General features: G+C 43.6%; 1 protein-coding gene across 1 annotated transcript; it reads left to right on the top strand.

Moving 5' to 3' along the window:
* The first annotated feature begins 514 nt into the window (after positions 1 to 514).
* On the top strand, positions 515 to 25967 carry htra1a (HtrA serine peptidase 1a). Its single transcript, XM_053435866.1, has 9 exons — positions 515 to 1140; positions 9727 to 9826; positions 10438 to 10642; positions 21548 to 21742; positions 21823 to 21855; positions 21962 to 22076; positions 22741 to 22798; positions 23702 to 23797; positions 25279 to 25967. Exons 1-9 carry the CDS (start codon positions 672 to 674, stop codon positions 25445 to 25447), a joined length of 1440 nt encoding a protein of 479 aa, XP_053291841.1. The 5' UTR covers positions 515 to 671; the 3' UTR covers positions 25448 to 25967.
* Positions 25968 to 27314: the final 1347 nt, after the last annotated feature.

The raw sequence follows: 27314 nt of genomic DNA, 5'->3' as shown, positions 1-27314 counted from the left end.
ATGCAAAGACCAAATTAATATATATCTCAATATATAAAATCAAGTAGCACAACTCAAAAACAATTTAGCAAACTAAAGGAGATAAAAAACAACAGACATAAAGAGTTAAAGGAAAAAGTAAGGATGATTCCATAATGTCCCCACGATACAGGGACATTTAAAACAAGAAACATAGATCAAAAGAAAACTATTTAAATTTAAAAAAAATCACAATTCCTTAAAAGAATAGAATAAAAAGATTAAGAGAAGTTAAATGAGCTAAAAATATAAAGAGAGATAGATCAACAAACACTGGTTTGACTGAAACGTCTCTAATCTTTTCTGTGTTTGACATTGAGCTCCAGAGGTTTTGACCTCTGACCCCTGACCTCTGACCTTGTAGTTTTCCCTGGAGTCACATCAGCAAAGTACAGAGCAGCTCCTCCGCCTACTAGGTTTCAGAAAACCCACCAATCACAGGGCTTGTTGTGATTGTCCTCGCCTCTATGATGCGGTGCCAGAAAAAAAAACGTGAAACGCGTAATTGGCTGCGCAGAGCGAGAGTTAAATGTTCCTCCAGCCGTAGAGACGCACACTACTGAGCTCCCTGGTCCCGTAACACTGCAGCACAGAGCGGACTCTCAACTCTTTCTCACTTTTTTTATTTAACTCTTTGAAACTTTCTTTAAATCATGTTTTGGTCACTGTCGCTCTGCGTAATCGCAGCCTTCGCGTCCGCACCGGCCGCAGACGCGCAATCCTCCAGCCGGTATGTGATCGGATGTCCCGCTCGCTGCGACAAGTCTCTGTGTCCCCGGGTCCCCGCGGACTGCCCGGCGGCGGGACAGACCCTCGACGCCTGCCACTGCTGCTCGGTGTGCGCGTCCGGCGAGGGCGAGGCGTGCGGCGGCAACGGGAAGCTCGGGGACCCGATGTGCGGAGAGGGGCTGGAGTGCTCCGTCCCCGGCGGGGTGGCCTACACGGTCACGGTGAGGAGGAGAAGCAAGAGCGGGACGTGCGTGTGCAAAGCTGCCGACCCGGTGTGCGGCAGCGACGGGGTGTCCTACCGGAACATCTGCGAGCTGAAGAGGGTGAGCCGCCGGGCGGAGAAGCTGCAGCAGCCACCTGTTCTGTTCATCCAGCGGGGAGCCTGCGGGAAAGGTAACGGTCCTGTGGCTTTGATTCTGGGTCAATAAGAGACCCAAACTATCCATCTATCCATCTATCCATCTATCCATCTGTCCATCTACCCATCTATCCATTTATCTATATTTACGAGTTGAGTGCCTGTTCTAAACTTGACTGTTTTGCTTTTCATGGTATATAATTATTCCTTCTCGTTAATGAGTTCCCCTCAAACAGTTCTACGATGTACTTTTGCTTTTCAAATGTTTGTGTGCATAAATCTTTAGTGCAGAGTGAAGTTAGAAAACTTTGTGTTCATCCTACCTGGTTTATCTGCAACGAAGATTTTATAGTCATTTTTTTTCATACATTTAAGCCGAATTTGCCTGATTACTGTTCACTTGTGTGACTTTTATGTAGTTTAGCTCCATGGTGTTTGTTAAAGACTAAAGCGACACATAAGACTTTCATCTATGTCAAACCGTGAAATTGACTGAAGTGAATAAATACACAAATCCTGCACTTTTCAACATTTTGTATTCTTCAGTTGGACAGATATCAGGATGTATTGTTATGTGATTGTCTTGCAATGCATCGATTATCACAGAATCGCTGTATCGTAACTTACTTCCTCCATAGGATGAACAGTCGTGGTTTATTATGTGTGAGACATTATGTCTGTTCTCCTGCAACTTAAATCTTTGTTCCAACCTCTGCATCTTCTGGTTCAAATGTCCAAAATAGCCTGTTTGCTGTTTCTGCTCATTTCACCTTCACTCTCCACTTGCTCTCGACCACTGTGGATTGAACTTGACACAGATGCTATTATGACGAGAAGCTGCATTCAGTTGCACACAGTCCCCGTGTGTCTGGGATAACAAGAGCCACCATTCAATGCATGTCCCTGCTGGTTCCTGCATTACAATTAGACTTTGATCAGAGTAGCCTTTCCTGAATAATGAAGTCATGATGTATAAGCTTGATCTGAGCCTGTGGATAATCTCTGGCATGCATTATAGCAGCAGTCACATGGCTGTAATCTCCGTGCCAGGACAGTCTGCTGAACATTAGCTGGACACAAAAGAATTTTCAAAGTCTGATAAGAATGAAATCATAAAGTTTGAGAACACCTCAGTTTTTCCAGAAGGCTCAGAGAAAGTGATCTCAGACTTCTGGACCCGACTCTTCAATGTGTCAGAGTTTCTGAAATTAAAGACAATGAACTAATAATTATAATCATGGAATCTTCTTGTTGAACTAAATTTAATCCAAACTTTAATTCATCCAGCAGAAGAACTCACTCCGTTCTCTCTGCCATTGAAACCAAGTATGTATTTTACTCTTGATCCCACAAATGTTCCCCTCCTCTTCCCAGTTCAACCAGCTTCATGGTTAAAGCCGCCAAGGAGGTTAGGTTTTCCTACTGTAGAGATCACCACAAAACTCAGTGGAACATTGTGAGATTTCTTGTTTTTCTTCATTTTTGGTTGATTTCAGGCATCTTTAGAGGGACTGATATTTATGAGTGTGTTTGATTTGATGCAGATCCAAACAAAGATCTGGATCTATTGAACACAATTGAAACAATTGGATTTCGACAGAGTTTTATTAAGGCATTGACCTCCATGTTTCCCCAGATGACGACACCTTCCTAACTCTGGTGTTCCTCCACCTCCTAACTCTTTCCCTCCAGCCCCACCATGACATTGACTTCTCTGACCTAATAAGACATAAGAACTTCTCAGTCTGTCATCCTTTGGTACCTTCTCATCATTCTGAGAACAAAATGCATTACTTCCTGTAGTATAGTATTGTCCCATGAGGCAGGGCCTGTCTTTTTTAACCTTGCTTAGTTTAGTTTATCACTTGCCTTTGTACCACTTAAGGTTATTCTCCAGAATGAAGCTGCTGAAATCTCAATAAGAACATGAAAAACTGGGGTGTTCTTAAACTTTGGACAGGTTGTGTTGGTTTTTATGAAACAGCACTGGAGTGATGCATTTGTAATAATCGGGACATGTGAGCGTTTCCGTGTGGAGCTGCAGCGTATCAGTGTCATGTGAAAAGCATTTCATCCTAATCAGTGGAGCTCCATCACAAGCAGACATCATTCTTCACCTCCTCTGCACAGTGAGAGTTTGGTTCTGTGCAGTTCAATGAATGAGCCGTTCATCATCATTAGTACTGTGTGTGTGTGTATTTATATCTTTTCCAGCATAAATACTGACCTTGTCAGGACCAGTACACCTCACAGGGACCAAAGCTCGGTTCTAATCAGGCAAAACGTCCTTTCTGAGATCGTGATTAAGGTTTGAGGTCAGATGTGAGTTGTGGTTAGGTTAAGGTTGAAGTTAGGGATAAACTGGTTATGGTTAAGGTTAAAGATAAGTTATTGGTCAGGCTGTCAAGAATGAATGGATGTCAGTGCAGAGTCTAATAAGGACAGCTGCAGAAACCTTTGTGTGTGTGAGTGTGTGTGTGTGAGTGTGTGAGTGTGTGAGTGTGTGTGTACGTGTGTGTGATTTAGCTTAAAAACTATCAGATGCACACGCTTGCACACGTGTGAGGAAACAGGTGGTAAAGTCATTGTATCTGTCTTCAGTTTTCTCTGTGTGTGTGTCTGTGTGTGTGTGTGTTTGAATTTGTATGGAGAAATAATTATCTATGGTTTAATATAGTTTCAAGTGATTATATTATATGTATTTTATGAGCCATGTTGGGCGGCAAAAGTGCAGATGTGTTTTTTTTTAACTCTCTTAAAACTGCCACCAACGGCGTCAGTAGAACCTTGTTAACTGAAAGAAATGTTCTTTACACTGGATCACAAGCCCCATGGAGAGGATCAGCTGCATCAAGAATACAAACAATTTCTAAGCAGAAGAGACTTTGAGGTAATTTGTTTTACTTTTAATTCTTCAAACAAAGTTAGATTTTCAAAAATAAATGTAGTTTTACACTCTGGTCTGAAGAGGCAGCTGCCTGATGAGGACAATGATCTGGAGAAGCCGATCGCCAACAAGGAACTCAGCTGGGTAAATGAAAGAAAGAAGGTTGTGGAGCAGGTGAACTCTGCTGCCTCACAGGTGTGTCAGGCCAGAGACGACTTGGTCAACACGATAAAGTCTTTGGAGAAAACAAGAGCCAGAGAGTCAGAGACTGAGTGGGAGCTGGAAGATGTGATGACGATGATGAAAGTAAAGGAGAAAGAAATATTCTTTCCCAGTGCTGATTTTGAGCGAATCTGGAGAACCTGAAAATGAGTGGAAAGAAGATTATGAAGTTCTGCAGGAGAGATGTGAGGAGAAGTTGACTTCAAACTCTTGATCCAGCAGAGCATTGAACTTACCCCCCCCCCTCCCCCCAACTCTGTCCTCCTGTCTCTGTCTCTCCCTGAGTGTCTCTCTTCCTCCCTGTCTTTCTGTTGTCACTCGTAAATCACGCTTTACAGTTACTAAGTAAGGAATGTGTGGCACAGACTCAAAGTGCCACAGTCGCTCCTCTGACGGCTTAAAACAGGCAAAGCACACCGGGGAAAAGAAACACACAATTAGCAGTCCACATTTTTGGGGAAAGGTTCAAAAAACGGCGTGGGCGCTGCGGTGGTGCTGACAGCAGGGCCACATTTGTTTGTCAGTCGTGTAAGCAACTTATACGGTGAAGTCATTCCTAGACAGCTAACCATGTCTGAACCGGAGACAAGACTGCGGTTAGCGCTATTGATTTTCCCCGGCACTCAGGGAAACTTTCCATCGCAGCAATAAAACAGGTCTCATTTCATTTGGTACCTGAGATCCGCCGGATGCATTTGGGGAATAGTGAAATCTGCAGTGGCATCCGGGGTCTCTCCTTCTCGTCAAGTTAGCCCAGCATCAGATGTGATTAAGGCCGTTGGCTCTGAAGTCGAAAAGAAACTCAACCCTCTCTCTCCGAGCACCTTTAACTTGCCCTGCAACCAGGCCCCATGTTAAGAAAACACATGCAGCTACACTGTGCGTGATGTCATCTCGTGTCTGGACTTAGAGATGGTGATTATTCAAGCTGTTCACTGTGGCATAGGAAATTGTGTGAAATATAGCTGTGACCTATTTTGTTTAACTTTTTGGGCCTTTTCAAACCATCATCGTTAGTGACGGTGGAGAATTGGAGGGTTATACTGACAACGGTATCTGATGGACTAGATACCCAGGATGTCGGATGATTTTTTTCACTCAGAACTTCATTCATTGGCTGCATAACAAGAACCTAATACGAGGAATGTGTGCGACTAAAGTTGCTGATTCACTAACCATCTGTTTAGACTTCATTCAAACTGAAAACCTAACACAACACTGAACTTTGCATCTTTAGCATCTGGCGCGCTGATGGGGCAGAATTCCCTCTGTGACTCAGGCGGGTGACATTGCGCTGAACGTGCACATTCTTCTGCAACTTGTCTAAACCGCACGTAATATTAAAATATCATCTTTGTGCTTTATGTCATTCTGTCAGTCTCCTGCTGCTGTTTCTACACGTCTGTCTGTTTTCCTCGTCTATTCTCCTTCCTGTTCCACAGGTCTGCGATTCTCTTGCTTATTTCTCTTTCTGCTCGACCACCTTCGCTGCGGCTTCTTTCATGCACAGTCTTTCCCGTGATTCCATCCTTCTTCTGCTTTCAGAATGGAAACGTTTTGTTGGTTTTTCCTCTTTTCTCTTTCCGATCGCACTGACCAGACAAACAATCCTGATGTTATTTCCTTCTGTCCATACCTCCTCTCTGCTCTCTCTGCTGTCGTTAAAGTTGGACCATGATAAATCTCTGCAGACATTGAAATGATTGTGTTTTGAATTTATCCTGAAGCCTGGTCTCCACTTTGTGTCTGTGTATTTTAGAAATGAAAAAGATAGGTTAGTTAGAGTCCAAATCACAGAGTTGAAATGTGGGTTCAAAACACACTTATAAATATTATTCCCCTAACACCAAGTTTCGTGGAGATCTGTCCTATAGTTCTTGCATAGCCCTGCTTAAAAACCGAAAAACCAACCAACCAAGCAAAAAAACAACCCACAAGCCAACTAACCAACCCACAAGCCAACTAACCAACCCACAAGCCAACTAACCAACCCACAAACCAACTAACCAACCCACAGACCAACTAACCAACCCACAAGCCAACTCACCAACCCACAAGCCAACTAACCAACCCACAAGCCAACTAACCAACCCACAAACCAACTAACCAACCCACAAGCCAACTCACCAACCCACAGACCAACCAACCAACCCACAAGCCAACTAACCAACCCACAGACCAACCAACCAACCCATAAGCCAACTAACCAACCCACAAACCAACTAACCAACCCACAAGCCAACTCACCAACCCAAAGACCAACCAACCAACCCACAAGCCAACCAACCAACCAACAAACCAACCAACCAACCCACAAGCCAACTCACCAACCCACAGACCAACCAACCAACCCACAAGCCAAATAACCAACCCACAAACCAACTAACCAACCCACAAGCCAACTCACCAACCCACAGACCAACCAACCAACCCACAAGCCAACTAACCAACCCCCAAGCCAATTAACCAACCCACAAACAAACCAACCAACCCACAAGCCAACTAACCAACCTACAAGCCAACTAACCAACCCACAAACCAACCAACCCACAAGCCAACTAACCAACCCACAAGCCAACCGACCAACAAAGAAATCTTTGTACAGGGGTGAAAACATAACCTCCTTGGCAAAGGCAACAACAGAGTGAAGAACATCTTCACTGCAGACAAGCAGAGCCTCTTCTAAACCAAATGTGTCCTAATCTTACACTTTAGTGCACTAACGTTCACATCTGATGAGTCACCGAAGAAGCTTATTGAGCCGAATTCAAGCAGACACACATAACTGTGACAGTTCTTCAGTGGTTTAGTTTCCATGTCTCATGGCTCTGGTGCTTCCGTTTGACCCAGTTTGACCTTACTGTATTCACATCGAGTGTCTCCAGTGTCAAGAAGAAGAAAAAGCTGCTTCCTCCTGCAGCCGCCAATAAAACAGCAGGTACTATGGATGGGAAAACTGGGGAAGAATGGAGGCTGGGATCTTGAGCGGGGATTCTTGTGGTGAAGGTCAATGTGTGGGGAGGGGAGGGTAATGGGTATATGGGGCGATGAAGGCGGGGGGGCTTTGAGCATGTGTGTGTGAAACAGACAGAAAGAAGGAGAAGCTTCATGGTTTTCTTGACTTGACTCCAGGAATAATGTTTTTGTCAACTGATTGTTAACATGACTGCAGTGTCGAAGTAGGAGTCACTTAGTCACTCCACTCCCGACCATCACTCATCATTGCTTCCATCTGTGTTGAATTTTAATTTCATCAGGTCTGAATGTTTAATTTACCGCAGAGCAGAAATGTCATCACCTTCCTCAGAGTATTATGGTCTTGAATCATTTTCATTTTCCTCTATGCGATGACAGGGCCTCCTTTAAATATATATTATTATATAGATTATATGTATATATGGCAGTAGGATGGATTTTTTTTAAAACCATGTATCAAATGATGTGAAGGTGATGAACAGAGAAACATCCCCTGAACCTGCAGTCGTCCTTCAAGTGGCAGCAGCTCAGTCAGCTGCACACACGTGGATCAGACTCTGATCAGGAAGCTTTACATCCGTATTCCCCTCCACACGACTCTGAATCTCAGGAGTTAAAAGTTAAAGATGAATTAGTAATTTATTGGCGTATGAAAAGACAGCTGCTTTTCAGTTTGAGTCGTAAGTCAACACCATTCTACGACGGTAGAGCCTTACTGATCTCAGTTCAGCTGCAAAATTATACGTCTGGCCGTCTCATGTTCCCGAGCTTTGAGCCACTTTTGATTTATTATTTCACATTTCTGTCAAATCGTCACCACTGAGCTTATAGGACTTTCATCATCACATTTCCTCGCTCGTGTGTGTCGGGTTGTAAATTCCACTGTGTGAGGAGGAAGCAGCAGTAGTGAAGCTGAAGAGACTGAGAGACTGTTTGAACGCTCCACAAACAGATTCTGGACACTGGACCCTATCACTCCATCTCGAATCCTCTAAGAGCTGACATCAAACATACGGGTGTGAAGCTATAGCATCACATTTCCATTAGTTGTCTTTCTTACTGTGATAAAATCCTTGTTTGACATTTATAATATCCAATATTTGATTGGTAGCTATAAATTATCTAAGGAATTTCTATGTGGACATTTGGAGAAACGTGGTTTCATTTAAAAAAAAAAAAAACGTCTCCAGGCCTGGCAGTGAATTTCTATCAGGCCACCATTTCTGCCCAGACTAAAAGAAACTTCAATAACTATTAAATCGATTAATCGCTTCCAATGGCGGCACAGTGGAACAGTGGTTAGTATTGTTGCATCACAGTGCAAAAAGGTTTCCGACTCGAATCCTAACTTTTTCCAGGGCCTTTCCGGGATTTCCTCCCACAGTCCAGAGACATGCACTTTGGGGTTAGGTTAATTTAAGACTAAGTTAGACCGTCCATATAGAATGTGAGTATATATATATATATATATATATACATACCATATACAGTACAATGTCATATATAATGGTTGTTTGTGGACAGGTCGCCATCGTATTGCAGGGCTGTATTTTTACGCCTTTACTTGACTTGGTTTATGCCCAAATAAGATCCATATTATGTACTTTATACTTTATATATAGTTTAACAATATGTTAAACTAATTGGTGCAAAGGGTAAACTACAGTATGTTAGATGGATAAATGGATAGATGATAGATCGATCGATAGATAGATAGATAGATAGATTGATAGACAGATAGACATAGATTTGACAGTTGAATGTTATCCGTTGATCATATCACACCAGACTCTCTCTCTCGTGGTTTGAGAAATTTTTTCATTCTATATTATTTAGTGGAACCCGTCACGGCCCTGACTCCATGTTGGTGTTAGCTTAAGTGCACCTCAAGCGGAAAGTCTCTTTCTCTTCCCTTAACCCTTCACTGTAATCACTGATATCCCAGGGATTATGCTTCCCCTTTGACTTTGGCAAATTCTCTCCTGCAGGAGAATGTAATGACTTGAAACTGTCCCTTGTGAGACAGAGTAGTTGGAGGTACGTGGCAAAATGAGGGCTTACGAATGGAGGGATGAAAAGCTCTGAGGGAAAGCTCTGGGGAGTCTGGATTCATAGCTTTGGTTAAACTGTCTTCTGGCTAGGACTTAATTACCAGGTAAATCAGTCAACGTTTCCTGACATGCCCAATGCTGGGTAGATGGTGTGGTGGGTGATTCAGTGCATTTGGCACTCTCAGTATATGTGTGTGTGAGTAGTTGTTGTACTTAGGGACCACGGGGTAAGGGTGAAGATTAAGTATTTATTTTCAACTCTTTCTTTCCAGGGCTTCGTGTTTGTAAATGAGGATGTAAGCATGTGTCAGACCGGACCTAGACAGTCTCGACCGCAGATGAACTGTCGTCTGTTCTTTTCCTGCTCTGTGTTATGATAAAGGTTTTTCTATTCTCACACAGCTCTTACATCATGCAGAGTGTTTTCTATTTGTTGTTACTCATCCAACATCCTATGTGTGTGTGTGTGTGTGTTGCGTTTCAAGGTCAGGACAATCCAGACAGCCCAAGACACAAATACAACTTCATCGCCGACGTGGTGGAGAGAATTGCTCCGTCTGTAGTTCACATTGAACTCTACCGCAAGTAAGAGCTGTGCATCAGTGTGTGTGTGCATCTGCGTGTGTGTGTGTGTGTGTGTGAGTGTGTGTATGTATTGGCCACACTGAAACACACTTAAATTTACAGCCCACCTGTGGATTCACCCAGGTCACTGCGCACCTCTCTCCCAGCTTCAACCTTTTTTCCCACATCTTCTCTTTTCGCTGTTTCTCTCATCTCTTCCTCTCCTTTGTCTCTGATTCTTCGTCTTCGTGCCGTCTCTGTTCTGTCTGTAAAGTCTTTCAGTGTCTGATGCTCTATCTCCCTCTCCCTCAGATCTGTCTCTTCTATCTTTCTTCCTTCCTCCTCTGGTGCATCCGGGGTTGACTTGAAAGCAGCTTTTCCATCAAGGTTTTCTCTGTATATTAAGGCTGAAATGTTTCTTTTAATCTCTCCAGCTCACCTTCTAATGCTTTCCTGCCTGAACTGTTTATATATTTATGCCTCGCACGCTTTCTACTTCAGTCTCACTGGTGCAGCATCCATAGGTTTTCATGTCTTTCTTTGTTTTCCTAAAGGACGCCTGTTGAAGGAGTAAACACTAATAATCTATCCCCGTCCTCCTCCCTCCAACCATTGTCTCCCTCGCTCCACAGGATGACCTATTCCAAGCGAGAGGTGGCAGTGGCCAGCGGTTCTGGCTTCATCGTGGCAGAAGATGGCCAGATTGTGACCAACGCCCACGTGGTGGCCAACAAACACCGGATCAAGGTGGAGCTGAAGAGCGGCGCCTTCTACGACGCGAAAATCAAAGACGTGGACGAGAAATCGGACATCGCCCTCATCAAGATCGATGCACCGGTCAGTCACAGAGCTAGAGTGATAAAGAGAGTGCTGGGTTAAATGTTCTAAACACCGACATGTTTCCTGCTCAGGTCATTTAGGGGACTCTTCACTTTCTTGCTGAGAAGGAGATGAGAAAATTATGTCCATATGTAAAATTTGGAGCAAGAGTGAGGAGGTGATTAGCTGAACTTAGTTTAAAGACAGGGAAAGAAAACAAATGATGTGACACTGTTACTTTAAAACAGACATTAGTTTTCATCATAAATTTCCTCCTCCTCTTTTGCACTCCACTTTCTGTTCTCCATCTGTTGGCTTCCATCTCCGCTTTCAATTCTTTGACCCCGTTCAGACCTGGTATTTACTACACCTTCTTTTCTGGGGCACATGTGAAGGGAGGAGCCCACTGAACTCATGACCTCTGACCTGCCCCAGTTTCCAAATGAAACAAACTTATTTTTAAACATCTCAGTGACCATACATTGATTTGTTTGTTGCCACCACCTTAATATCAACCCTGACCAACAGATAATGGTTTCTATTTATTTTCAATTGGGTGAATGAATGAATCCATTTGCAGATATCTGTTAATAAAGAACAGCCAAAATGTCGTCTGGACCGAAAACACTTACAAAAGAATCACTGTTTGTGTTTTGTGTGGAGAAATTGTTTGACTCGTGTGATAAAAGAGAACTAGTCGCACTCCATGGTGAGATTAATAGACTACAAGTGCAAAGATTTACGAGTCACTTGGAAAGAGAAGACAGCCACAGGTTCTCCTGGCAACGTTTTCCATCAGCTGGTGGTTTGAGATCCAAACATTTACACACGGTTCAGTAATTCTCTTGTTTTACGGTTGGGCAGTTTGAAAGCCGTGAGATTGAAGTCTGGCGTGAAAAATGTTTCTAAATCTTGGAGATTATTCCGAGCGTGAGTGAAGAGAAGTGAGAATGCAGGTGCAGCCAAACAGGTCTTTAACAAGCAGCTGTCTGGCTGTCAGTCCTGATCCTGTCGGTGTTCAAACACAACAGTCTGCAAAAACAACCAGATCACATCACACACGTCTTCTCCTGAGCAGCGTGTGGAGACACTCGCTTATTACAGAGCGCTGGAAACACATCACCTGGTTAAAGCCAGAAATGATATTTAAAAGCACAGAGGTAAACATTTTCCTGTAGAGGAGGAGGTTATCTACACATTTACTCTTGTCCCTGTCTGTCCCTGTCTGTCCCTGTCTGTTTCTACTGTACGAGTGGGATCCAGGATGTTACATGTTAATCACAGTGAAGGAGGAATGCGTGGCACAAAGCCAGGGCCGATTGATGCATTATGGAGCTCACTCTCATGGCTGGATGACGCAGCTCAATAGATGCTCATGACAGCAACTGGAGGTGCTTTACAAAGACGTGGGGTTCTGAAAGAAGGCCGAAACACAGAGGTTTTGTTCGGGCCGCCAGTGTGAGGGGAGAGCGAGGAAAAGAGCAGTGACAGATGCTTTGTTTTTGCTCATCCTGTGATAAAAAGCCGCCCCGTCTGTTGATGACAGGCTGGTCCTCATTCTCTCTTCTTGTTTACATCACACACTCAGCCTGGGCAGTGTACAGTCAGATTCCTGGAATGACGGATTCTTCATGTTGTTGCAGAAATGTTCGCGTGTACGTTACAGAAATGTTTCCCAGCTTTTCACTTAGAGTGTAGTTGTTGCATTCCTCTGCATGACACCGTCTGGTTGAATCCAATGAGAGTGAGCTGTATCTGAGGTGAAAAAACAAATTCAACGCCGTGTCTGTACATGTTTTGATAAAGAGTCTAAGTCGCTGTGTGAAGTTGAATCAGGTTGATTCCTCAGATGGTCACTTGAGTGTGTGTGTGTGTGTGTGTGTATGTGTGTGTGTGTGTGTGTGTGTGTGTTAGTGTGTGTGCGCACTTCAGAGCGAGTGAGAGTTGATAAAAGTTGGAATTAGAGGATGAGTGAGTTCTAATGAGAAGGTAGGGGGACGAGTGAAAAGGTCTTTTATCATTTTATTTAAAAGTGTAAATATAGTCATCCATCTCCCTTTTTGTTGGTACAGGGTCTTTAATTTCAATATCTTAAGTCTTGCTCGCCCATGTCTTCATTGAAACACCTATTAGTCGCTGAGAGAGAGAGAGAGAGACACTAAGTCTCTGTCTGTGGGGGCGGAGCAATGGGGGACGAAATTCCCTATTTTTTATTCTGTGTAAAAATAGAAGGCTAATCTGAGCAGTCTGTGTTTTGTCAAATCCTGTGATTATCTACTTAAATTATGGTCTTTTCAGGAACAAATTCTCTATCTTGCTCATTGTCTCTCCACTGCAGCTCCACAAAGACACTGTCTGGGAAACAAAGGGACGACTTGATACCTATGAGAAGTTTTGTTCGAATCAGACTGTTGAACACATGTTTAGAAGTGTTTTTATAGAAAACTGTAGGACTGTGGATCTTGTTCACCATCACTTACATCGAAAAATGATTCAGGAAGTGATCGCTACGGACGGATTGAACAGTTACAGTGACTGAAAGTTGGATTTAGATAGAACTTAAAACAGTGATGGTATCTCTTCAGCCGTGAACCTTATCAGCAAGTGCAGAGGAAGTAAAAAGGTGAACATTTTTTAGTATAAGAATAAAGATTTTCTACATTTAAAATACGCACAAACTTTGAATGTGGAGAAAATTAAACACAACCACAAGCATTAAGCTGTTTTCGTACCAGAATTGCAATATGTGAGTTAATGGATTCATATTCTGATTGGTACTGAACACTGCTCTTAAATCTTCCCTCCACTTCTTCCCTCTCTCATTTCCATCTCCATCCCTGAGCACACCAGAGCCGACTGTGGTTAATACATAATCAGCCACAGATATTCAATCAACAATTGCACCAGTTTATGAGTGAGGAAGTTAACTTCTCCTGAGAGTGACGCCTCTCTCTCTCCTCTCTCTTTTTCTGTTGTCTCTGTGAAATGATTTTATTGGTACCGAGGCCCAGTCTGCTCCCTGGGCTGTGGTCTGCCCCTCAGCTCTGGGGAATACATTAGTCTGTCTATACAGCAGCTGGAACTTCAGAGGGGAAAGGAAAAGGGGAGGGGGGGCGGGGTTGCTTCACTCACTTGTTCCTGTCCAGAGAGTCAGAGAGGAAGAGAGAAAGCAAGTGGGACGGGGAGAGAGAGAAAGAGGGAGAGGGAGAGATGTGGTCAAGGCCTGGAAAATGGATCCCCATGTCTGCAGTACCATGTGAGCTTATAGGCTAATGAGTGCACTGTTTGATGTGGCAACAACCCAATAAAGATAGAACTTGTTGTTCTTCGGCTTTAAAAAGTCCTTTAACACAATTCTCTCAGTCAGGCCCAGCTGGAAACACTCTCCCTGATTTGGAATGCGTTTCACTTTCACCTGGATCGACTCGCTCTGACTCCGACGCTCTCTGACTTGTTGAAAGACATTTGACTGATGCTTAACTTCCACAGGCTATACCGTCTTGGAAAAATGTCAAAACACTCAAACGCACTGTGAAGAAAAGTTTCCATAATACCCCTGATCATTTTATCACTTGGTGCAGTCACAGGTCTGGTTGATTTTATTCTTCTATACTTGGTTTCACTTTGTAACAAAGAAATAAGAGAATTGTTTCGTGGTGTAGCCGAACATTTGCTGAGTCACTCCTCTAAACGGTGATTATCCTGTCATAGTTCAGCAAGCATAGACACAGTATGTGTGGGTGTGTAGTAGGAATAAGAGCTTTTGGGATATGTAATATACTGTGTGTGTATATATATCTACCTTTTAAAAAAGTAATTTCAGCAGATTATCTAGAGTTCAGTGCACAACTGAAAGCAGCTCAGTTTGCTTCTTCCCTAATGACTCATTGCTTTTTAAAAATACTACAAAATCCAGTAGCTAAATATACCATCGTTAGAAAGAACATCTCAAAAGGCAAGAGGAGGGTTTTTTATTAAAGTTTCAGTTGAAAAAGATAAGTTGCCCCCAAAATGACAAAAGAAGCCGAAAACATTTGGAAGTCGACTCCAATAAAACGAGCTATTAACTGAACCCTCGTGCTAAACTCAGCTTTACGAGGGGCAGAGAAATCCGGCCTCATGTTGTCCATATGGTCGCCTGAAAAACAACAACTCTGTTTGTTTGTGTTCTGCAACTCGTCACCTGGTATCAAGACTCTTAAATCATTCTCTCTGGCAGATCGGCCTGGGGTTGGTTTGGAAGGAGCTATTATTGGAATACAGTATGGATGTGTGTGTGTGTGTGTGTGTCTGTGTGTGTGTGTGTGTCTGTGTTTATGTGCACAGAGGAAAGAGAGGAATGTGCCTCCATGTAGCCGTCTGTAGTTTTGTTTATCTGTTCATCAGCAACATTAAGTAAATGTTTCCCCAGGAAGCGAGAGATGGATGAACAGGACTGACAGACAAATTAGTGTGTGTGTGTGTCTGTGTGTTTTGGGTGTGGGTGTGTGTGTGTGTGTCTGAGCCTGTCCTCCCTGCAGGAACATGGAGGACAGGCTCAGTGCAAGTGGAAAGACGCTGCACGTTGTCCTTCAGAGACACACCGAGGGGAAATGAATCACATCTTCCTCTCCTCCGCACCCATCCTCTCTCTTTCATCCATTGTCCCTGCATCCATAATGGTTCCCATGCTCAAGGAGGCAGTTAGGGGGGAGAAGAGCCAAAGAAATCACACACACAAACGACGCATGTGTGCACACACATATGCACACACAGCGGGTCTTGATGCATTTTGTCTTGGCCTACTTCTTGGCTGTGTAATTGTTTTTCAAGCCTGCTGGACAGGCAGCATCTCAACCCAAAACAGTTTTGTCTCAACCGTCAATGAAGTAAAAGTAAAGTAAATGACTTAAACCTTTTTAAATTGTATAGATAATGGATTAATGGAGGTTTTATAATCCTTCTCTGATGAATTGTCTCGCCACCCTGTTCCCCCTGAGAAAACTTAACACTGTTTCTAGGTGAAGGTGTTTCCCTTTGAGCCAGTTGCTGCTTTTATTATCTCACTAACTCATTTATTGCAAGTGCCATACTCTACAATCCGGGTGCAGGCTTTATGAAAGTGCAACACAAAAGGGGCTATTACCCTTTAGTTCTTAAAGTGGGATCCAGGGACCCTCTGGGTTCCTCCAGCAGATTCCAGTGAGCTCCCCCAGTCTCCTAAAGAATAGTCTAGACCACAATATAACCACAGCAGACATATAAACCCTATAGGAAATAATGTGGCCCTCATTGGTTCTACTCTTGCCATTATCATCCCTGCGTGCTCAGTGTCTATGTTCAAGTTCAAGGTTGGACCGTATCCAAACACACACAGCGCCAAATATGAGGTCAACTGTAAAGAGGTTACTCACAGTGAAATGTTTCAGGTCAGCGTAAATACAAATGACCCAAGACTACAGATAAAAGAGAGGTGTTGTTTTTCCTAAAGCATGAGACCTCATCTCCTCTCATCCCTGTGACGGGAGCAGTTCAAAGTTTTGTGGTGTGTGGGCAGAGCTGAGACGCCCTGGAGTCCTCCGAGCTCTCATGCAAAAGTGCAGATACGCACGGGACTCACAGACATATGTTTGCTCTTACACAGACTCAGAAACCTTCCCATCAACATATGGAAACCATAGTGGTTTCCGTACTGGTGTCAGCAAGGAAATGGCTCAGCCAGTGTGATTTGAACATGTTGATGTTACCTACAGGGCAGGGAAAAAGCTTGGTGAAGCAAAAAATATGAATTTCATGTCTGGTCTGCGGCTCAGATTCTCACCTTCTGTACTTCTGTGATGTTTGCCCTCAACAAGGAGGTTATGTTTTCACCCCTGTTTTCAAAACCCATTACATTTAGTTGAAGGTCTGATTCATACCCAGGGATTTGGGTCGCGGTATGCACTCTACTGAGTATAGAGTTGGGTACCGTTCACATTTTAACTGATCCGGTACCAGTTCTGTTACCAAACAGTAATTATCTCAGTACTTTTGCATTCTCACTAATACCAGAAAACCACCCAACTACTGTTATACCGTGTGCTACCTTTTATTCGTAAAAATCAAATAAACAATATTCACCCTTGCACAGACAGGCATTCATACACATGAGTCACACACCATACAAGCACCCAGACTGACACACAAACAACCACACCTACTGTCCGCTGTCTCCAACCCCTCAGCCGGCTCTTCTGATCCCCTGACTTCATATTATACATGAGCACGCTGAGACCTGCTCCATTTTATCTGCATTAGCACAACCCCCCGAGGGCAGATGTCTACAGCACAACCCTATAAAGTAGTGTATGTATGAATATTGCAAGGTAGAACACATAGAAGCGTGTTTCCCTTGCTTTAAAGTCACATGTATATGAAAGGAGCTTAAGTGAGTGAAGTTGAGCTTATAGAGAGATCGGGTCATACACACTTGACCCAGAGCGAAGCAGCCTCTGTGTCTCTGATCTGTGTATTTTGAAGTGGTGAGGCTGTATATCTGAGCAGTGCCAGGTGTGTGGGTTTTAATTTACAGACAAGGTTGTGAGGGTTCATGCCCAGGCAACCTTCTCCCTCTCTGTGTGTGTGTGTGTTTGTGTGTGTCTGTGTGCATATAAGTACACACCTCAGCTGGGCCACAGTCTGTCCCAGTTTGACTGAGGTTTAGAGTTTGCACCTGGTCGTCTAGTCATAAAATGGTTGTTAGTGTAATGGTTTTTTAAGCGAAACTCCAATTGACCAAGGCGTAGTGTTAAATACCTTGAATGCCACTTAGAACCCTTATGAAAACACATTTGAATTCACCACATCCAGGTTTTTTTTCCGATCTCCACTAACTTATAGATATCAGTCCCCTCTACAACAAGATGTTTGTCAAGATCCATTCATTATTCTCTAAGAAATTGACAAATAAACTAATTCAAATGTTGAAATACGTCCAATTTCTCAATGTCAAAGAAAGTGAAAAACAAAAAAAATTATCACTTCTGCCCCCTGATCTAGATTCAAGACCAAAATTGGTTCAGTTATCAGTTATTGGTTCTTGCCTCATCCCTACTGTATCCTTCCACCAAGACAAAGACAGGCTAGAAGGGCACACAGAGAATACAGCCTTTTGCTAACGTCCTATCTCATCATGTTAAAGAATGTGAAAAATAAATGACTGGATCCACCCATTTATCCAGATTTATCCCTAATTGTTTTTGCGTATTCCTGCTAAATAAACGCTAATGAAAATGAAACCTTCCTGGCGAAGGTAATAACAGATCTATAAAGTGACTCTGCAGCTTGTCTTCTGTCCTGATAACTTAACTTTGAATCAAAACTAAGCTCAGGGACAAACGACTGAGGAAAAGAAGGTCTGGAACTTATTGGTGCATGAGCCTCCTGCAGCTACTTCCCTGTTGAAGACAAACAGAGCTGTTTGGTCGCCCCTCCTTGAATCTGACGCCGTCTCATATCTGAACTCTCGAGAACTTGGAAAACATGGTTTGCTTTAGGGAGAAATCGATGGCATCATACTAAAGTCCAGCAAAACAATGTGAGGCAATGACGTGGTCTCCAGCCCAACAAAACAAGAGGCTTTCATTTTCAGAAACTAGAGGCTATTCTCGTCGACCACATCTGAACTCCTCAGCTGCCTATAAAGGATTTTTCCGAGATACTCCCCTGATTGTTGCTGTTTTGGATCTTAAACCCCAAAAAAGAAAAACAGAAATAAAAGATTTGGGTCAGAAGCCGCTTTAGTCCAGCGCGGGCTGCATGCATCCGTGAAATATCAAACAGAACTGGGTTTGACTCACTGGTCTCACATTCTCAAACTCCCTTCCTGTGGGTTGTGGTGTTTGTTGTTCCCCTGTTTCCACCTTGCCCTCCTCCACGTGTGGCTGTCCTTCCAGTGGGTGAACCAGTACCAGTGCTTCTGAAATAGCAGGGTGTGAGTCACTTGGGTGGTCAGCCGAGTCAAACTTTACACAGCGGGATGGTTTTCCACGAGTCATGAGTCCAGAATGCTGAGCAGTCATGATCAGTAAGCTGAAGGTCTTTCACAACGTTGTGCATCTTCGGTGTTTGCTCAGCTTGCTTGTCGGCAAACTGATGCATTTTGATTTTGTGCATGATCTATCTGATTGTGTTGTGGATTTTGTGTTTGCAGAGAATTCCTCATAGGCGACATTTTGGAGATACAAGGTTTTCAGCTGATAGCAACAGTCACCATGGCACTGGTGGTATCACTAACTGTTATGGTAATCATGGTGACCAGCAGTGTGAGTCCTGAAGGGTCTTGGCAGTGACTCACATCCACCTGACGTCCTCTCTCTCTCTCTCAGCTCTGTGTGTGTGTCTCTGTGTGTGTGTTTGTGTGTGTGTGTTCCCCTTGCTTCCTCTCTCCATCTGGTTATACTCTTAGGGGGGAGGAGAGCGGGGGGGATTATACACACTGCTTCTCCCCTGTCAGGTGCCTGTTTGTGTGTTTGCACCTGCCAAATGTATGTTTTCCTCAGGTTTATGTACACACTTCAGCTGTGTGTGTGTGTGTGTGTGTGTGTGTGTGTGTGTGTGTGTGTGTGTGTGTGTGTGTGTGTGTGTGTGTGTGTGTGTGTGTGTGTGTGTGTGTGTGTGTGTGTGTGTGTGTGTGTGTGTGTGTGTGTGTGTGTGTGTGTGTGTGTGTGTGTGCTTTTAACATCCCTACAATGTACAAACAAGGCCACAGGCCCCAGGAGCACGGCCTCGGACATCTGTGTTAGTTGTGTGTGAATCTTGGTTTGTGTGTATGTGTGTGTGCGTGCATGCATGTAGATGTGAATATGTGTGTGTGTGTGGTATATGTACGGTTGAAAGGTTCTCTTTCTCAGTTACTGGCTATCACTATCTTTGTCATCGTCTAATTATAACTTCACCTCAGGGGTCAAGATCGTTGACGCGCGACAAACCGACAAATGAATCAAACGTGTGCGTTGAATGTTTTCTCACAGTAAGATTTTCTAATTTTGCATAAACTACATTTTTTATCCAGGCGCCTGTTGTGAGGGTTTTAATGTTTTCTACTGCAGACATCCATAAAAAGAGAAAAATGTATGCAAGCTGGCACAGGCAGCGAGGTGTCGTGTTTTATGACTGGGAATAATATGATTTGTGATTTGCCTGCTATACGTCTGGGTGTTGCATGTTGCATATTTCCCGGGATCCTTTTGTCGGGGTTTGCCGGCTTGTGTTTCTGTCTAAATTACCTTGCAGCCTCCTCCAACTGCTATTTATATCCCTGAGTCAACAAAATGGATACACAGGAGGGGGGGGGGGGGGGCACGGATCCCTTTCTTTCTCTAGGATAGTGCTGGCCATGGCGTCGGGGCTCTGGGTCTGTGCACACACTCTGGGCCGTGCGTGGGCACTGCCCGGCACCGATGATTTCATTCAGAAAAGGAAACTGTCACTGCGGATGGATAAATATATCCTTTCTCTGTCTGGAGAGACAATTCTCTGCAGCCGGGTTTCCACTGCTCACTGAAGCCGAGTTAACCAGAGCTTAAGGTCGTCACTGTGCATCCGTCGGTTCCCCGGCGTCTGTGTTTGTTGGCACACACTTGCGCTTAAAGTGATTTGTCAGCAAGAGTCCAACCAATAAGCTTCTGATCTGGATTATTAGCATGTGAGTTGAGATGTTTGGCATCAATGTCGCTTCTCCCTGCGCTGGGAAAGCAGTAATTGTTTTAATGTGGGAGAACTGCCACGCAGCGTTGAGTGGGTTGTGTTTCGAAAACTTGAGGTTTTTGCTGAAATTATTTTCCCACAGTGCACTCATGAAATACATGATCATGTGTCCTGACAGCTCTGTAGAGTCTCAGAGCTCCGTATAGAGTCAGTCCAGTTGAAGCAACACTGAGTTTGACTCTCTACAAATCAGTCAACGCTTTAAAACTTTAAAACAAGACCAGCTTCTTCCCGGCTGCAGTTGGCCTCATAAACAAGGCCCGGGACCCCCACCTGACTCAGACTTTTATTCCGCCCCCACACCTTTAGGATGTGTTAAATTAACACATTAAATCATATTATACTATACTGCATTACATTGCATATTGCAATCGGACACTGTTTACTGTTTTGCATTTTGCATATCACTTTTTACATCTTTTCTCTTTTATATATTTTTATTCAGAAATGTTTATGTCGAAATAAATGTTACTTTGTATAGATATTGGAAAAAAGTGAGTAAATAAGAAGTAAACAGTGAGTAAATATATACTGGTTTTTCTATTTTTCATTGCTTTCCTATGTATGTTGTATTTATTGTGTTTTTATGTTTCTATGTTAATTGAAAGCACCAATTACCAGAGCAAATTCCTTGTAGGTGTAAACCTACTTGGCAAGAAAATACTTCTGATTCTGATTCTGATTCTGAAAACTGTCTGAAGTTGATAATAAACAGATTATTAATATCAGAACACATGTTTTTTACATGCAGAATATTTTTTTTTTTAACCTGACCATTTTTTATATATAACCTTAAACTGGAGAATCAGCTTTTATTATTGTTCATCTGTTTTATAAAAGTTAATTTGAGTTTATCTTGTGTCCAAATCGCATTAAATTCGACACTGAACTTCCCTGAGCCCTTAACAACACTCATGCAGGAAGCGACTTCTGGAAAAACTAGATACATTTACAAGTGTTTCATTTATGACCACTTAAAGTCACATTCACTCATACAATCAAACCCCAGACCTTCTGGTGTCTGGACGATCTGCTCCACCAGCTCTGCCACAGCCGCCTGTTCCAGTGGCCCAGGCCGTGCTACTCACTGGTCTCCATGTTCATACTCAGCTCATGCCCCTGACTCCATTCTGTTTCCCAATAACTTTGGCCTCCAGTTGTATGAACAGCCGTCCCCTTGTGTTTCTCCTCCTGCAGACCAAGCTGCCCGTGCTGCCGCTGGGCCGCTCCTCGGACCTGAGGCCGGGGGAGTTCGTGGTGGCCATCGGCAGCCCGTTCTCCCTCCAGAACACCGTCACCACAGGAATCGTCAGCACCACCCAGCGAGGGGGCCGGGAGCTGGGCCTCCGCAATTCAGACATGGAGTACATCCAGACGGACGCCATCATCAATGTAAGTCAAAGAAGAGGGAATTTGTATTGTTCAACTCATTCTTACGAACACAAGTAATAAGAGGTGTATCTTTTTGACAGTACGGCAACTCTGGAGGGCCTCTGTTAAATTTGGTAAGTGAAAAAAAAACTTGTTTACATTTTAATACATTTTTAATCCACATATTAGTTTTACAGTTGTGTTTTTTACAAGAAGCTAAGTGGGAGTTTGCTGTTTCAGGATGGCGAGGTGATCGGGATCAACACGTTGAAAGTGACGGCCGGAATTTCCTTTGCGATTCCCTCGGACAAGATTCGGGAGTTCCTGGAAGAGGCCTATGACAGACAGTCCCGAGGTACGAGCTGTCACTGACACAACTCCCTGTGTTTTCATTTTATCGCTTCTAAATCTGTTATGATTTTGAAAGTTGGCTGTGAGAGTTGGACCAAGATCTCGTGCACACACAGTAAAGGAGCATTTTATCTAGCACAGCATCTCTCTGAGCTTTCTTGAGTAAATGTTCTGTTTTATGATTCTGTGCCGAGCATTACCTCACAGTGTTATGAGATTAAAAATAAACTGCAATGAGGAATATGCCCGTATTTGTTATTTTATGTTTCTGCTCTACACCCCAGTGTGTTTTGGCCCCGGCACCGGCACACACATGTGTTTAATATGTGGCTGCCAACATGAGGTCTCACTTTGATTTTAAGTGTGATGAAATAACTAAACAACCAAGACTCTCCAAATTTATGATGAAACATAAAGAAGATGGAGCATGTAGTTGTGCACATGTGCACACGACCCTGCGAGACGTGTTTAAGATTAGTGAGGCGATCACTAATCCGCAGTCTGGTCCAAAGTAATAAATCTTTCACTCATATGCAGAAAACAAAACACACTGGGGGGATTTAAATTGTTCTGAGGTCAGTAAATGACTTCATAAAACCAAGAGGCCAGCGTGGTGGAGGCAAGAGGATGAGTGATTGTATTTGTGTTGTGTTGTTTTCTGTCTCCAGGGAGAGCAGCGGCTAAGAAGAAATACATCGGCGTGAGGATGATGACTCTCACTCCATCGTGAGTAGAAATCTGTAGAAATGCAGTGAATGATTCCCTTTATTTTACACTGGACGACATTAAAGTGTGACATTCAGATTGTTAGTTTGTTTTGCTGGAGGGTGACACGGTGGTGCAGCGGTTGGCACGGCCGCCTCACAGCAGGAGGGGGTTCCCAGTTCGAATCACAGGAAGACATGTGAATGTGTGTGTAGGCTGTGTAACCGCTGGAGTCTAGCGATGTCTGCTTCGTGATTTATTGCTGGAGAGGCCAGAACATGAATGTCTTTGGAGCGATAACAGTTTATTCTGACAAACCCACCAAAAGACAAATCAGACATGTGGAGCTGCTGCAGCAAAATCAGTTTTCAGACGTAGTTTTGCATATGATACAATTCAACTAACAAATAAACTTAAAAAACTAAATAACAGAGAGGCTTAGATACAAACACTTATATGACCAAAATGTCACATACCTGTTCCAATAGAAGGAGAGATACAAGCATAGTATCTCAGATAACAAGCATAGGAGATAAAAAAGCTGTGTACAGGATTTGACAATGCAGGCCTATACATGCCTGATAATGACTGTACATAGATTCTTTGCGATTATATCAATTAAATTAAATTAAATAAATTAAAATGCACATTGAATTATGTGACATATACTGCTGTATAATTGGCATAAGACATTCGCATGCAGTGGGTTTTCCTCCAGGTATTCTGGTTTCCTCCCTCAGTCCAAAGACAGCCTCTCAATTGTCGGTAGCTGTGAATGAAAGTGTAACATTTGGTGTTTGTCTCTGTACCTTGAACCTGTGATATGCGGGCATAACCCTAAGGATAAGAGGTGTAAAGTTGGATGTTGTTTTGCCAGATGAAAAATGTAGCGGTATCAACCCCTGTCCTCCTTTCTACCTCTAGTCTGGCCAAAGAGCTGAAGACTCGACACCGCGACTTCCCTGACATCACCTCTGGAGCCTACGTTATGGAGGTCATCGCAAAGACACCGGCTGCAGTGTAAGACGTGATATTGTGTGCGCTTAGCTGCAAACTTGTGTTTTTTTCCGGTAAAGTGCAAAAACGAGTTGTTTCTGGCTCTTCCTGAGCCGCCGGGTATTGTCTTTGGCAATTAACGCCACGCAAGAGCCCCATCACTCTCCACAGAGCTCCCTCTGGCCTCTCATCATGTAAATAGACAGTATATTTCATTTCCTTTCCTTTATTTAATTTCTCTCCACCAGCTGTAAAGCGTGCACATGGACACACACACACACACTGGAAACTCACACGCGGCCTCCTACACAACTGTCTTACTCGCACATAAATTCAAAGCTCGCTCCGGCGTGCCTGGAGTTCCTGGCCTTCGAAAATATCCCCCCTCCTCCCACGACTGCAGCCCACTCCAATCAGCCACCACCACAGCTCCAGAGCAGTCGGGCTCAGGAGATGCTGAGGTCAGCTGTTTCCTTCTCAGCCTCACGCAGGGAGGTTACTCGCTGCTCTGTGGTTTTTCCTGCTCGCCCAGCCCTCCCCGGAGCGTCTCCCCCTGCGAGGCCTCGTCAGAGTTTACTCCTCGCTCCTATCGCCCCCCCCCCCCCCCTGCTTCTTTGCATAATGACATTTCTGCGGTTCCTTTTAAACCCTGCCTTATTTTGCAGCCTGAACTTTCATGCTTTTAAACCCATTCCGTTTTTTTATATGCTGGTTTATTAACTTTGGGAATCCGGACCCTGCTGTAGGGAACCTACCATTTGCTGCGTCGGAGGTGTGAGAGCAGCTGAGGGTAGTGAGGGAACTGAGCTGCACTTGTGTTGTTACAAGTGAAGGTGTGGTGGTCTGTGTTTACATGTGGATGTGATTAAGCGGCTGTGTCGGGAGTCGGCGTTTGATATCGCGGCCGGTTACTGTGTGATTCCACGTTTACTGGGTTGTTTTCTTCCGTATGGTTTTTCTACGTCTGCTCAACATGTTTTCATTTGCTCGAGTACTCTGAACTTGTTGTGCTCTCATTCCTTCATTATCGTTGCATCGTGAAAGTAAACAGATGTTATAGCGACAGAGATTGTGCTCACAGATCACAGATGTACAACTTCTATTTGTTTATTAAAACATTAGACACACATCCTGTGTTGTTTGTGAGCTGCTACGTCTGTTGAGTATTAACCAACTGTTTCCCTTCGTAATTATTGCAATTGTTGTAAAACTGACACATTTATTATTGAGTTGATAAAGATGGTAGTGTTGTTAATGTTACCACCAAGGACTTTATGTCCCCCCCCTGTCCATTTGTGTGTTTGTAAGCAAGATAACACAAAAATAACTGCATGAATTTCAACAAACCCTGGTGGACGAATGACGTATAGGTCAGGGAAAGATTCATTCAATTTTGGTGTTAGTCCACGTCAAGGGGTGGACTCTTATGTCAGATGAGAGTACAGAGCTTGAAAATCTTTTTCTGCTTACCCACAACACCACTCTCCTCCTCTTCCCTCCTCCAGCGCCGGCCTGAAAGAGCACGACGTCATCATCTCCATCAACAGCCAGAGGATCTCAACGGCCACCGACGTCAGTGCCGCCATCAAGAAGGAAGGAACCCTGAGAGTAGTCGTGCGCCGGGGAAACGAGGACGCCATCCTCACCGTTGTTCCGATGGAGATCGACCCTTGACCCTCCAAAAATACATTAAGAAAAAACATCCCACCACAGGAGCTGGAGCTAAGTTTCACTTATCACCAGTGGACCTTATAATGGAGATGGGCTTCACTGACACACCCTCTCCCTGTGGCCAAAAGCCAGTGGCGCCACACATCCAGGAAAATTCTGGTTTTGCCTTGAAAGGAAGGACTGCACAGACGCTCTAAAAGCAGTGCTGTTACTTTTGTTTTCCACGTGTGTTTTCAATTTTAGTCTTCAATGCTTTCATCACTGCTACTGCTGTTCGGCCACAGACATAAGACGTTGGTTATCGGCGTATTGTTTCTCTCTGCTTCTTCTTGTGTATTTTTTAATATTGACTTTTTGCTGAGTCAGTCCCTTTTAAAACAATTTATAGACTCACTCGGGCAAATCTAATTTGTATAATTGTTGTTTTCTAAACTCCTTTTTTAAGTACTGAAGAATGTTGTTGATTTTGTGCTGTATCCTGGAAAAAGAAAATAAAGGGGTTGACCTTTTGTTTTGACACTCACCATGCTCCCTTTCTCATTTTCTCTCTTTCCATCTCCATCCACTTTAAACACATATAAACTTACGGTTTCCGTAACCGTTGCTCATGCAAACACACACACACACCCACACACACAAGGGGGACATAAAACCAATCAGGATCTGGTTTAAATTTGATTTTATTGACTTCATATGGGCTGGATATGCGACTGGTGTGATTATTGGGCCAGGGGCTCTGCAGGCTGACCTCAGAGACAGGAGCGCGAGCCAAACAGAGATCCCGAACCACGACGTAGTGGCCACAGATGTGGGGCTCCCATGAACATGCTTGCCACATAAATGCTAGACGGAGATGGTGAAGTAGACATCTCTTGAGAACAACAGAAACAGACACATATTACAAACAGCTTCAAGACACACAGGACAATCCCTGAGTGAAAAAACATTAACGGGGAAATCTGCGATGGAAAAACTGTGCAGAAGCTTGAGTTTTCTTTATTGGAACCGACCCAAAGGAATGGTCTGTCTGCACAGAGGTTAAACTGAACTTCAAGAGAGTCTCATGATATGTTTAAAAGACAAAGGGACATATGTTCTCATTCATCAGTGTGGCTTTGCAGTTTTTACATCTGATTTGCAGACCAGAGCTCTAATAACCAGTGTATATTCATCCTTCTCCCTCCCTTTTTTCCATTCCCATACACCACATGGAAGCTGTATTACAGAGAAATGCTTTCCCATGATGTTTGGCAGCCGATAGACATGCATCAAAATCACATATTATTTTAAGGATCCACGAGACGTTTAAAATATTTTTACATCTTTGAAATATAATCTCAAACAGGACACTAAGTTGATATATTCACATATTTGCGGTCAAAGGTCAAAGGTGCATTATTAAAAAAACAAGCACACTTAGGCAGACATGTGACTGGAAGTGTTTCCGCCACCTCATGGTGCTGTATCAGTATTGCAGTCTCTTGCCTGAATTTACCCATGCAGCTGTTTTGCAAATATTTCATGTTATGCACCGAGTTTAAATTCTATTTCTTTAGTTCACTTGGCAATGACAGCGAATGTTGAGTCATTCATCCCCAGGGTGCAAAACACTCAGAGCGATGACTGTATACGTTTGCAGCATGTAGACTCAGCTGTGAAGTTTGCCTGTCAATGAAGTCATGGTGGCTCGACGGCCAGCACCTGAGCTCTGAACCATCAGTCACTGCAGGGCATGGCCACATTACCTCACCCCCTCTGAGCGATGACACGGGGTGACGGTCTCTGATGGGCTGAATGCATGCAGGTGCTAGACATCTGTAGCTCTATGTCTGACTTACATTATCTGAATATTAGTTTCATATTTCATCTT

The sequence above is a fragment of the Pleuronectes platessa genome, chromosome 12 (genome assembly GCF_947347685.1).
Source record: "Pleuronectes platessa chromosome 12, fPlePla1.1, whole genome shotgun sequence".
NCBI lineage: Eukaryota > Metazoa > Chordata > Actinopteri > Pleuronectiformes > Pleuronectidae > Pleuronectes > Pleuronectes platessa.
This window is presented reverse-complemented; position numbering and strand designations above follow the sequence as displayed.